Source organism: Python bivittatus, unplaced genomic scaffold, assembly GCF_059951505.1.
Source record: "Python bivittatus isolate LINGU-HERP-01145 unplaced genomic scaffold, Pbiv_v1 ctg000700_np1212, whole genome shotgun sequence".
In the NCBI taxonomy this organism is placed as follows: domain Eukaryota; kingdom Metazoa; phylum Chordata; class Lepidosauria; order Squamata; family Pythonidae; genus Python; species Python bivittatus.
In genome coordinates this window covers 39,615,914-39,629,434 of record NW_028277098.1, presented here as the reverse complement: position 1 = coordinate 39,629,434, position 13,521 = coordinate 39,615,914, and the positions used below count along the sequence as shown (strand labels likewise).

General features: G+C 36.1%; 1 protein-coding gene across 2 annotated transcripts in view; it reads left to right on the top strand.

Annotated features, from left to right (window-relative positions):
• The window catches only part of PATJ (PATJ crumbs cell polarity complex component), a 154,657-nt gene that overhangs the window by 47,356 nt on the left and 93,780 nt on the right, over positions 1-13,521 (top strand). For both annotated transcript variants that reach the window (XM_088154302.1, XM_088154301.1), the window contains exon 19: positions 12,576-12,785. In XM_088154302.1, coding sequence (XP_088010428.1) covers positions 12,576-12,785 — 210 coding nt within the window. The remainder of the gene's footprint in view (positions 1-12,575; positions 12,786-13,521) is intronic.

The window sequence follows — 13,521 nt, the reverse complement described above, 5'->3', positions numbered from 1 at the left end:
GCTGGGCAGTTCCTTAGAATGCTGCCAGCTGCTCCATTCTAAAGTGTCCTTCCCTACTTCTCTTTCCAGTCATGTGACCTGAAGCAGACCATGTAGAGATGTGTCTATTTGCTTGCCACTACGTACAGACACACACACACACACACCAGGAGTGGAGAACTGAAACCCACAAATGCAATGCATTATATAAAAGAAACAAGAGGAGACTCTTACAGCTGCTGGCTGGTAAAGGGACCAGAAAGAATTTCGGAAGTCATGCTCTATATGTGTCCATTACTTTTTTAAAAATAATATATCTTTAGATAATTATTTAAATTAAATAATCTTTTAGAGGCAGGAAGCAGAAAATTGTTTCTAGCTGTTTCTAGTAAGGAGGCCTAGGTGGAGCAAAGGCGTTTCAACAGTTTGGCAGAAAGCTGTTTCTGAAGCATTTTTTGAAAAAAAATGATAGTAGATAGCTGGAGACGTCGTAGAGTTGCAGGACATTAACACAGATGTTTTTCTCGTCATTTCTTTGTGTAATTAAACACGAAGCAGTGTTAAATGTGGTAGCTAAATTCTAGATGGAGTAATTTATTTTGATCCCCTTACTTTTCCCTTACAATTCCATTTTGGATGAGTTCTCTCCTGGTAACTAACTTCTCAGTAGCACTGCTGAGATTATTTCACTTTACTTGGTTTGTATACTTAGTTATTTTAGCTGTTTTTCATATAAACTTCATAATGGTCTTGGGATGGAACAAACACTTAAATAATCTGCCAACAATACAATATACGCATACAGTATTTTGGCCTTTGATAATTTCTGGTCAAAAATAATTATCTCAGCTAGAATTTCAAATCCTTGTTAAAATGAAGCAACAGATTTAGAAAGATAAATGACTCAAAAATTTTCTTATATGAAATATATGATTCCATGAATGCAGTATGTACTGTAGTCTAAATGGGCCAGATCATTACTACATGTACGGCACTAAGTTTTTATTTGGTTCCCTTGAATTCTAATGGTTTTCTTTGGTGGTGTACATTGTCTAAGGCTGGTATTCAGTTTGTGCTAGTTCAGATACTTTAAAAAAGGCACTGTACATAATGTATGGGAAACTTACCATTTAGATATAAGCTTGATGGCAAAGACAGTAGAATATCAGATCAAGCAAAAGTAACCAGTCAGTAATGCTTGGAAAATTGCTGGATCATTCTGTTTATTTAGATTGTTGAATATAGTTTTGGTTGCAAGCTAATATCATGGTGTTTTTTTCATTCTAACTCCTATGCATTCAGTTTAAATAAAATACAGTATGTAGATCAGTGTTAATCGGCAGTACCAAGTGTTCTTGTTACCAGATACCAGAATTCCTGTTGTAGCTGAGAGGTCAGGAATGGGTAAAAACATTGCACATACTTATTAATTCTGTCTTTCTTCAGGATTAAGACTATCACATCTCTACTTTTAATTTTGCTAATTCGATCCGTAATGTTACCAGGCTTTAAATACTTACCAACCCTGGTTAGTATTACAATACTGCACCATTATAATGTTTAATCCTGTTGAAGAGTGAGACAAATTCATTTAGGAGAAGAAAGCATGAGATTTTTCAATATGCATCTCATTGTCATGTCTTGAAATTCGCCTAGGACTAGATGGTATGTTGGCTTTGCTGTTATGTTTAATCTCTTTGATGTTTCCTAATGTATACTGTTCTAGATCTGTGAAGAATGTTATGCCATAAAGAACTGAAGACCCCTTGTTTCTTATCTCTGATCAACATAGCTATCCATTGTATTGATTTCTTAGTGCAACCTTCTGTGATTATGTGTCCTCTAGACATGTTGAATTTTAGTTCCCATATGCATAGTCATACTGCCAGTGCAACTGGAAGGCACTAAGTTGAAGAAAGATAGTTAGGGCAATCTATTAGCAACCTCTAGCAGCCTTTTCAACACAGGTGTTCTTGTCCTTCATGTGTTGTGGGCAATTTTAAAAACTTGCATCACACTTTATTAGAGTGTGAATGAAATACATCAGCAGTTATTTTAGCTTGGGTTAGCTACATTCTCCAAGGCCACATTCTCCTCCTTCAGACAATTCATCCATTTCTTACATAACATTTAAACAAGGTTTTTTTTCCTAATCAAATTATAAATGAGCTTCTCTTTTAAAAATAGTTATTTCTTGTTTCTCCTGTCCAACACTTGCTGCACTCCGCTTTTCCTTGTACTTTCCATGCTGGATTCCACTTGTCTTAGATCTGCTTAGGCAGACTTGTTCATTCATACCTCTTATGGCTCCCACTATTTTTTACATAGAGAGAAACTCTCTGCACGTTGCTTCTAGGCTACTGGATGACTATCAAAATTGCAAGTACTCTTTGTAGGTAAATTAGAAAATAGTTTTTGAAATCCTCCTCAACTGATTAGGTGCATAATATATGAAACCTAGAATCAAGTGTGGCTGCTAAGTAGTTGATTGATGTAAGTATCCGTATACATCTAATATTGGGGTAATATTAGATGTAACTAATACCAGATAGTAAAATAACTATTTTAGATGGAAAAACTAAGATGGCATCTTAATTTATCTAATTAATTATCATCTAATGCAAATCCAGGGAAATAAAACTGTTCTTCCCCTTGATCACCGTGTGATTTTCCTAGTATTCCCTGCTGGCTTTAGACATGCAACTTTAAAATCTCGTCCATTTGGGTCTCAGTTTTACAAACTGCTCTGTGGATATCTGGGTGGAGCCAAATAAAGAATTTCAGTTTGGTTGAAAAAGACCAAAGAAAGGACATGGAATGTCACCAAAGGAAGTAGCAGACTTAGGGAGCACATAGCTCTGATGGAGGAAAGGACCAGCTGCTTATCTAAGCCATTTTGAAGGGATGGCTGGAAGAGAATCAGGAATGTGCTCCAAACAGAGAAGATGAATTGAGGAGTTATTTTATTTTTGAGGTATATAAAAATAGAACTAATGAAGCTTGAGTAACTAATTTTAATCCTGGAATACTATGAATATGGGATCCCGTCTGTGAATGTCCCAACTTTGTTCTTTTTCATTTATCCCATTCAATAAATGATTCATTGTCTTTGTATGCTTTTCAGAAATAATCGATTTGGGTTCTAATCCATATGGGAGAGCTGTTTCAAGTCTTAGCAAAGCTGTTGGAAGTCACTTCTGTTTGGTGGTGGTTCATGTAATTACTACTTGCTTTTATGTTGGCAAACTCTGCAGATTAAATTTTGGCAATTACACAACATTATCATCAAGTTGCCCCTGCTTTATATTTCACGTTAATGATGCTGGAACTGTTAATAACAATCACAGCACTACACATTTCTGGCTGGTCCGAGTGATTGGGAAGAAACAGATTTTTATGTTCTTGAAATATGCAGGTCTTTCTGAGAAACTAATGCTAGGTTTAATTTCATAGTTTGTAGTCTCTCTTCAATAGCAAACTGGCACAAATTATTACTGGACTAAAGTAATCTGAATTTCTGCCATAGCAACATTCATATTTCTGCTGCTGCTGCTTTTTCAAAATTAAACATGATTTCTGAGAGCCCCTGTGGTTGAACAATCCTGTCAAGACTTGGTTTCATAATCCTGAGAAGTTACTGTGTAGTTTATCTCCTAAGATGGCCTCATTTCTTTAGTATAAAGACCATATCTAGTTTAAGTTATTGGGTTGAAACTGATGAATGAAGGGGAAAAAAGTGAGCTTTATTTCAATTCTATAAGTGAAACTGGATTTTTCAGGCCAGCATGTTAAACAGAAAGCAATGTTAGGCACCAATTCTTTTGCTAATTCTCCCTGTAGTTATTTTTCTTTTTTTTGTCTTGTAATTTTTCCCTAGATCTTTACTGACATTTTCTACAACAGAAGCCTTGATTAATGCCAGATGTATAGCAGAACCTTATGAAATTCATTGCTATAGTCTTTATTGCAGATCAATAAATGCTCATCTTTTATTTTTCAAAGTCTGTCTTTCACTGTTCCAAAAACATCCTTCAGCTGGAATGCATGTATACAATTTAAGATTGAGGCAAAGTCATAGCAATAACTCACCAGTTTTACATTTTTTATTTAACTATATTGTTTTCTCTTCACTGGGAAGTGGGTAGTCATTCTAAATGTATGCAGAGGCACACACTCACATCCTGTTTCTTCTAAATTTCCACGAGTAAGATATGTAGGCTTGGTTACAATTAGCTCTTATACTTACCCTTTTGTTTACAGTGTAGATTTTTTTTTACGCATCTGACATCAGGATATGGACACTGTTGTTAGCCATCCCTATATCTCTTGTCAGTGAATTCCATAATTTATATACACTGTAGAGAAATGCTTCCTTTTATTTATCCTGGCTCTCCTACCATTTGTTGGATGATTCCTAGTTGAGTGTTAGGAATGGCAGAGAAAACCTTTCCATTTTGTCTACATTTATAATTACATGCTTCAGTCATTAACTCTTTACTTATCTTTTTTCTTCAGTGATAAAACTGTGCAACATCTTGACCATCTTGATCATCTTTTTTTCTGCACCTTTTGAAGTGGCATACCCAGAACTATATGTAGTATTCTAAATATAGCCCACTATAGATTTGTACAATAGCATTATTATACTGATAATTTTATTTTTGGTTGCTAACGATCCAACACTGATTTGAATTGTCTTTTTCCTAGCAGCAGCAGCAGCAGGAAATTGATTGTCATGTTTTTTCCTCATGTTCCAGGAATTAGCAAGTCAAGCAGGTGTATCTGCCTACAAGTGTGCTACCCCCATGCAAACAAGCACATAATATAAACACACACACACACATACACACATACCCCCAACATGACATTGAAGACTCAGTTTGTCGAGATTAGAGAATGTTGAATCAAAAACTGGAAAAGCAAAATGGAAAAGTAGTTGGTGGTAAAATCTCTCTTAATCACTTGCAAGAGTGTGACTGGCTGTCTGGAACTGTAAACATGGCCATTTCTCATATGACTGAGATCTTCTTCTGTAGTCAAAGGTAGTGGCCTTAAATAGCTTATATGCTTATGTCACAGTTCATTCTTTGCCTCTACAGAATGCTGCAATTCTATTTCTGTAGTCATATTAAAGCTGTCTGATCATTATGGCCTTAGCCTTCATTCTGTATGTCCAGAGAAATACAACCAGGGATTTGATAGTGCTAGTGAGCCAGTGACAAGAAGATGTTTTCCATGTGATCAAATATTCATTTTTTAATGATTCTGTCTCAGAAATCTCATGACCAAACTGCTAAAAGGAGTTTTACTCATGAGTGTGTGAAGACACTCTCCAAAACATGCTGCCTATTCCTGTCCCTTGGATTCTGATGCACTGGTTAGCCATGACCTCTTCCTCACAATAATCTATTGAGTAGAAAGTTGGAAGTTTAGAAGTAAGACTTCAATGGCACTGACTGTTCAGCACTTCACAGACTGCTGACCACAAGGGTCAGTAGAGTGTAGATAAAGAGATAGTGATTTAATCTGTGTCCCCTCTTTCTTTCACTCTGCTTGCTCTTTGTTTATGATATTGCTAATCTTGGAGTCTTCCTTCTGGCTTTGTTCTCAAGGTGCATAAATGCACATAAAGAGTTCTTGCTCTCTGACTCTTGCATGACAAGCTAAATAGATGCCTGGCTTTGCTTACCCCCACCATGTATTTCCTAAAGAAACCTTTTCTGTTAAAATTATACACCTGGTTCCATAATTCTTGCTTAGACAAGATTCCCTTGTTTAAGTCCTCTGAGCTTGACTTTCATATGCTGATGCATTTAGGTAACAACTCAGAGAACTCCTACAATCGAACCTTCCTATCCTGAGCTACATATATTCTCTACAATCACAGATTTCAATTCTCAGGCACACTCACACACAAATTATGCCGTCTCCAAGATGAAGGAGGTCTGTGTGTGTCTGGATCCATGCTTAGAGAGAAGTGTTGTCTTGTTTTAGGGAAGACCTTCCTATTTTTGGGTTGACGTGTTGCAGAAAGTGTTGTTTGCAATGCATGTACTATTTTAGATTTAAAAACTGGATACAAGCTAAGATGGGCCTCTTCTCTATAACACATCCATACTGTCTGTAAATTTCATATTGGCTGTATCACCAATAACTGATATACAGTGTCCCATTTTGAGGCAGGAAACATGTGAAAACTGTAGTTTGAACCCTAAGGTATGTTTAAAGTGGTTTTAACAAAAAGCAAAACAATCCTCACAACTTCCTAAAAAGAAAAAAAAAATCCTGATCATGGCTACATGTGTGAAGCTTGTTGTCTGTTATGTATCATAGCCCTGCCCTGTCCCATAATTCAGTGTATTTTATGGCCAATCAAAAGTTTGTCCACCCCTTGCACCCATGAAAGAGAGGGCAAGAACAAGGTACATGAACTTGTCAGGAAGGTTTTGATTGGCTTTTATTTGGAGTAATTTTGGTAACTTCAGTTAGAACATTTATTACTTTTTAATACCTTCGTACCCTGCCTTTTCTTCAGGGTGCTCAAGGCAGTACATATGCTTCTCTCTTTCACTAATCTTGTGAACTTGGCTGGCCTGAAAGGTGGTGAGTAATGTGTAGATTGGGGTGCAGTTGGAGATAATGAGATGATTATGACAAACTTTGTCATAATATTTAGATAGTCCACCAAGACTGCTTTATTTAATGAAGTATTTGGTTTGAACTGAATTTTCCTTTTTGTGCTACTTGTGATTTTTCTGCTTTGTTTTATATTGTCTGGTTTCTATTGTTTTATTTCTGTACTTTGCAATGTTCCTTAAGTTCACTGTACTCACCACTCTGTCTTTGTAATGAAATCCAGCCATAGAATTGATTAATTTTCTAGCAATATCAGGATGTGGTTACAATATGAAGGTTCTTTCACAGAACTGTTTTATATGTGACAGACAAGAAGAGAAAGATTCCTTCTAATTTTAGGAGAGTTATATAAACCAGGTGTATGTCAGTATAGGATTGCTGCCAACAATATATTCAACCTTATAGGGTTAAGTGTAATTAAAGTACAGTAGCTCTGAGAAAAATGTAGAAAATACAAAACAGTGAAGAAATGGTTTCATACCTTAGTTCTTTTAATAGTATATTGAAAAATGCAGTGGCATTACTACAGCTTCAGATCTCTAATGTGTGTTTTTCTTGGTTTTGCAATATAATTTGCAGCATGGACACGTTGAAACTAGCAAAGGTGTTCTGATAGTAATTTAAAATGGATAGGACAAATGACAGGGAGCTGCTTGCTTTGAGGTCTCTTAACTGTTCAATGTTATAGCTCATGTATTTATATTTGGGTATCTTTGTGGCAGTAGATATTTTGCAACTTCAGGGTGCCAACTGTTTTATAGGAAATGTGTTTATCTAAACCATAAGCACTAGTCCTACCAAAACAATGTTCTTTGAAAGAACCTAGCAAGTCCTGGTTCACCCTTGGCATTTTCTTGTGTGTGCTTCTAAAAAATGAAATATTAAGTAAATATAAATGTTCTCAGGAAAGCTAAAGTTCCTGAATAATTCTGAAATTTCAGAATAAATAGAGGTATGAGTTGTACTCTGCTGAGGTTTATTGGAGGAGTGAGGCTGTGTAAGAATCTATACTGACAACTCCTCTCCAATAAGGAATGCATAAGGGAGTTGCTGGGGCTTCAACATGACAAGGATTTATTCCCAACATAACCAAAATATATACCTGTCAGGTATCAGCCTGCATCGGGTTGGTTCACTGCTTCAGAATGTATCTTTGCCAGAAGCCTTGAGCCTTTTGAAGGTAGATTTGTTGCTCCCACTTTCTGAACTTTCTCAGTTTCTTCTCTCTAGTATGTTTTCCTCCTCTCGGTCCTTTCTATCCTTTTCCCTTAGAAGCTTGTCCCACCCCTTATCTTGGCTTCTTCCTTTCCTACACTGACTTGTATCTGAGCCTGCCAAATTCTGCTTTCCCTTACTGCATGTTGGTGGAACATCATACTGTAGTCCAGGTCTTTTGGAAATTAAGAATAAAATCTTGTTAATGATTGAACACAATTAAATGTTATGAGTAGCAAAATTGGTTCATTTGGTCTTTTAGTGCCCTCTGTTGGCTAATACTGAAGAATACTATTTTGTATCTATAAAGCCATTATGGTTCCTGTCATCTGAGAAAATTCAGGAAGAATGAACTTTTGGTAATGCACCTTCGGTAACTGTAGTGAATATAGCGGATGGCCTTGAAGGACAGGAGAAGATCCATTACCAAGGCAACAATCAGATAAATAAGGCTTGAAACCAGGCCAAGAAAGTGATTTATCTCAGCACCGCCCACCGCCCACCCCCCACCCAGCCACACACACACCTTAATTCACATGAAGATAAAAAAGGGAGGAAGGGAAGCACATTCAGACAAGCAAGTTTCTATTATTGTAGCTTTTCTAATAGAAGTGGTTTTAGGTTTGCACAGTATCTGTTTCTTATTCTGGTCTACCTTACAGAGCTGACAGTAATATAAAAAGTATATTACCAGTTTGTAATGTACCCTTAACTGCACTGTGAGACTTTGTGGTTTTCTCTAGAGACCATTTGGTAATAGTAAGTTAGATGTAGGCATGAAACACAAGGAGAAAAGTAATATTCAGGACCACAACTGAGACTATCTCTTGTTCACTGAAATACCACAAAGCTAGGAAATCAGAAGCTAACAGTGTATTTCCTTGGATTTGAAAACAAAATAGAAGTAGTATCTGTATAATTGAGTTTTATTTCTTTCATTCATTCTCAGTAATAAAGGGGATTTACAAATGATAATTTGTCTAAAGTATGAACTGCAGAATATCACAAATTTAGGTATATAACTGGAACAAGTCAAAATGATAGTGGTAGTGTTTTTATTAAGAATAACCCAAAGTTGTAACCTTAGTTTATAGCTTTTGAGAGAGCCACAAAGATGTCCAAATTGCCTCTGGCCCCCAGTGGAAATGCAGGGGTGGGGGGGAGGTGAACGATGCTAATGATGATGGAACAGTTGCACTTGTTCCTGGTGGCTTTCTGGATTCAAATTAAGTTGCCCACTGTAATGTATGAAGCTATATATGGCATAAGCCAACATTATATAAAAGACCATCTACTTCCATGCATTCTTGAATCTTTGGTAGAACACCTTTTGCTGATCCTGCTATAGAAGCATCAAGTTTGGCCATTACCTCTACTTTGTTTGTGATGAGGCCTATGTTACAGAACAACCTGGAGTTGAGACTGGACCTACGTTTTAAAAACTTAGAAAAGTGCTTGGAGCATCTCTATTACAGAAGCCTTTTAATTTAGAGGATATTTTTAATGTTGTTAGTTTTAATTATTTTAATTGGTGCACTGAATTTTAAATTGAATTTTAGATGATGCAAATCATTTGGCATCACAAAATGGAAGGAGGGTTCATAAATTTTTAAAATAAATTTATAAATAAATAAGGCCCTTTTGTGTTAATTGTAGTAATAAAAAGGAAGACCTAAACAATTTATGAAGAAAGGGCTAAGAAGTTCCAAAGTCTTTGAACACAAATGTGGTTTCTGGTCCTCTTATTGTTCAGTTATCAGTTAGCTTTATGGATGCCTCTTTACCTTCAGCTCAGTTGCCATTCAGATGTTTTGGGGACAATCAGTTTTCTCTGCAGCATAAGAATATTTTTAGTTAATTTTCTAATCTGTAGCTTCTCTTCTCTTCCTGTACAAGAGCTCCCTCTACTTGAAAATCATTGGTTTTGCCACAGCTTATTAGCTAAAGATTTTAAATCCTTTGACTGTCTTTTATTAATTTACATAATAACTTTTAGTAGCAGGCTTTATTCAAAATAGAACTCTTGGAAAATCATGTAAAAAAAAGTTTGCTGGTCAGTGACTAAAATAAAATGACTGACTGATATGTAAAAAGAGCATCTTATTAATATTATGCCTTATGTTTGCACTTATAAAAGAATCAGGGCAGTTTTATCAACTCCTGGGTTGGGTACTATGGAAGCAGAAGCAGTCTGTGTCTAATAATAGAGCCTAGTCCTTCAACTATGGATATTTTTATATCCATGCTAGATTTAAGGACACAAAGAGGAAATTTTCCATTCCAAATTGATCAAATAAAATTGGGTTTATTATTATGGTAACTGACTAGTATTGCTAACAGTAACAATTAGAACTGTGCAAAGCATTCAAAGGGATGTTTTCTGTTGATGTACATAAAATTCATCTAATCATCCAGAAAAAGAATGATGAGAGTCATTATTAAACTGTTGTGCAAGTCTCTATAGAAAACAGTATAATAAGACATGGGCCAGTGGTTTGACTGTTCCATCATCACAGCAGCATAACCTTTTGGCATAAGAACACTTCTTAAATCTGCCCTCGAAAATTGCTGACGGTAAAATATTAGCGCATAGTAGCATAAAAGCTCTGCACTATTTAGGTACAGTTAATCAAAGCTCCTAGATGGTTTGACATTATTCAGTTGGCTTCCTAACTCAGCATATTTCTTATTTTCTGAGTGCAATCTGGGATTCCATGTCCAGGATCCTTGGTTTGAACATGGCGTTTCCTATACTTCTCCAATCACAAGGAATTTCCTGTCTTTACTTTTGGGAATAAATTGTCAAATCTGAACAGTCACAGATATAAACAGACTTGATAAAGTAATAGTGAGATCAGTAAGAATATGGTTTAAGGAAATAATATTGCAAGACAGAAATTAAAAATTTCTCTGTGAGATCTTTGCAAAGGCCACGCTATAGGTGGGCTGCAACATGGCTCAGTGGTGGCACATGTGATTTGCATACAGGTTGTTAGGCTTAGAGTTAGGGAATGGCTACAGCTACCATATCTAGGCTGCAGAAATCAGACTTTTTTGTATCTCTTTGCTGCCTCTAGTGATCATCTGGATGATTGCAATCCATATATTGTAGCCTACAGTTAAATTCTCCATATCTCTGGGTAGGACTGGAAAAAAAAAGTTGTTTCTAATCCTAGAGAACTCTTACAAGTCAGTGTTGACAACACTGAGCTAAATTGGCCCATAATCTGACTCCATAATTAGTGGTTATAATGTAGGACTAGAATTCATGTCTATCTTCAACCATCATCTCACTGGGTGGCTTTGGTCAAATTATTTTCAACTCAAACTAACTCACAGCATTATTTTACTGGGAAAAATTGGAGAGGGATAACCTTGAGCTTGGGAGGACAGGTGAGATATACATATAATAAAACTAATTGCTTTTGTATGTCACAATTCTCAAGATGGCTCACATCTCTATTTTAAATGAAAAGAACAATAAGAGTAACAAGGTTATCATGAAAAACTCAGTGAGTAAAATCAGTTTAAAACTAAAATATATTTAAAAAGAAAGCAAGGTATTTGTACGATGCCAAAATGTGATCATAGTAGGTGCCAAATAAGACTCTTGGACTTTCATATACATTTGTCGCTGCTCCATATTTACTGTGAAGATGGAGAGAGGCAAACATCTGTGCAACCCTAGTGGTAGATTTGGAAGAATGGGTACAAACTGATAGGGTTTGGAGGTCTCATGTAAGACAATGGAAAAGGAATAAGCTGCCTGAATTCTGACGCTATGACCAGGTTGAACCACAGTGCCCAGAATTCGAAGCAACCACATCCAATAATGGTGCTGTAGCCATACATCTGGTATTAGCAAGTTGGAGAAGTATGACCTGTTCCCTTTCTTTCCCTGCCACTTGACAGTAATTGTTGCAATAATGGGCTGTGAAAATCAACAGGAGGCATATGAGAAGAAAAACAAAGAGTACATTCTCTTTACATCCACCCAAATTGCTAGGCCTGGCCTCTGTTTTGTTCTCTGCGGTAAAAGCGGTCACTTTGGATAGCTAAGACCTCAGCTGCTTTGTTCACCTTAAATAACTGAAATGGGAATAAAGCTGCTTCTGTCAGTAATCCCCTTCTTTTATTATTCCGCTAAAGCAAGCTTTTTCAAATCTCTTGACCTACAGCACCAGTCTGTACTGAAATAAGAGAGCAATTGTGTAAAGTAAGAAGGAGAAAGTATGAATTGGGATGCATTCAGATAGCATGTTTTTAAACCATGTAATCACCCCCATTTTATATTTCAGCTAGGAAGTCCTTGAAAATTCTCAGCACTTATTTGTCAATGTCAGATTTCTGAAGAAATTGGAATACTGCAGCGCCCAATAGGTCTGAGCTAGTGGACCGTTACAGGTGATCCTCTAAATACTTGAGCTGTTGTAGTGTGGCCTGATCATCATCATCATGCTGTAATACTACTTTACTAGGTTGCCATTCTTAGTTCAATTTGGTGTTTCTGCATTTACCAGCTCAAGTACTCTTTGTGGTCTTATACCAGCCTTTTTCTCCTTCCTTACCCTCCTTTATCAATTTAGCTTGGTGAACTTTTTACATTTTTATAACTTTATAGCATGACTAGGCAATATAGTAGCAGGATATTTTGAAGATGAGTAAACATATATAGCTGACAACTTGGAATACCATTTCTACAAAAGTATTTTTTTTAAAACTGTATCTTCTTGCTTGCTTTTCAGGATCCTTTAGATCCAACAAAGACAGCATTTGTGATCAGTTCACTTGTGCCATGTGGAGTGGCTGAACGTGGTGGTGAACTTTTCCCTGGTGACCGCTTGGTCTCTGTAAATGATGTGTGTTTGCACAATATTACTCTAGAAGAAGCTGTAGAAGTTCTGAAATCTGTGCCACCAGGGGAAGTTCACCTTGGAATCTGCAAACCTTTGGTGGTAAGTGGCATTAAATTTATGTTTTATAACTTGCATTTTCCAATTCAGTAATGCCTAACAATTTGAGCAAAAGTCACCAAGATTTTGATGGAGACAAAATATTTTTTACCATAAATTCTTCGGATCTTTTATCCTCTTTCTGAGTTTTGCCATGATTAGAAGTCCAGATACTGTATGCTAAAGAATCAGAAACATTTTGTCTTGGAGACAGGATTTCTATCTTATTTTTTAATACATTTTGAAAAATATATTAAAAATTTAAATAAATTCTAATTCACTTAATTAAAGGTGAATCACTTTAATTTGCTTAAATTTTATTTCAAATTTATATCCCAACTTTTTGCCTTAGTGGACTCTTGAAATTGTTTTGAACCACTTACAATTAAGATGTAAAATTACAGTGGAATTAGAACAGTAATTCAGAAAACAAAAACAGCAGGAGTCATCTAAGAAAACAGAGATCACACTAGAAGCAATTAAGATTATGATTATGATTTAAGAAAAGAGAAAATGCTACTGTTGAGAAGATTCTGTTGGCAATAATCTATGCTACTATGGCTCAAATGGAATCAAAATTCTGCCTTTTCTTTGGCAAACTTTACTGATAATCCTAGGTCTTTGTTGAAGATCTTTTCTTGCTGCATGCATCTTGCCTGACTTTGCGTGATCTGTCTGTTCATGCATGTGTAGAATATTAAGGGTATTCATTGTACATGAAAAAACAAACAAAACTCAA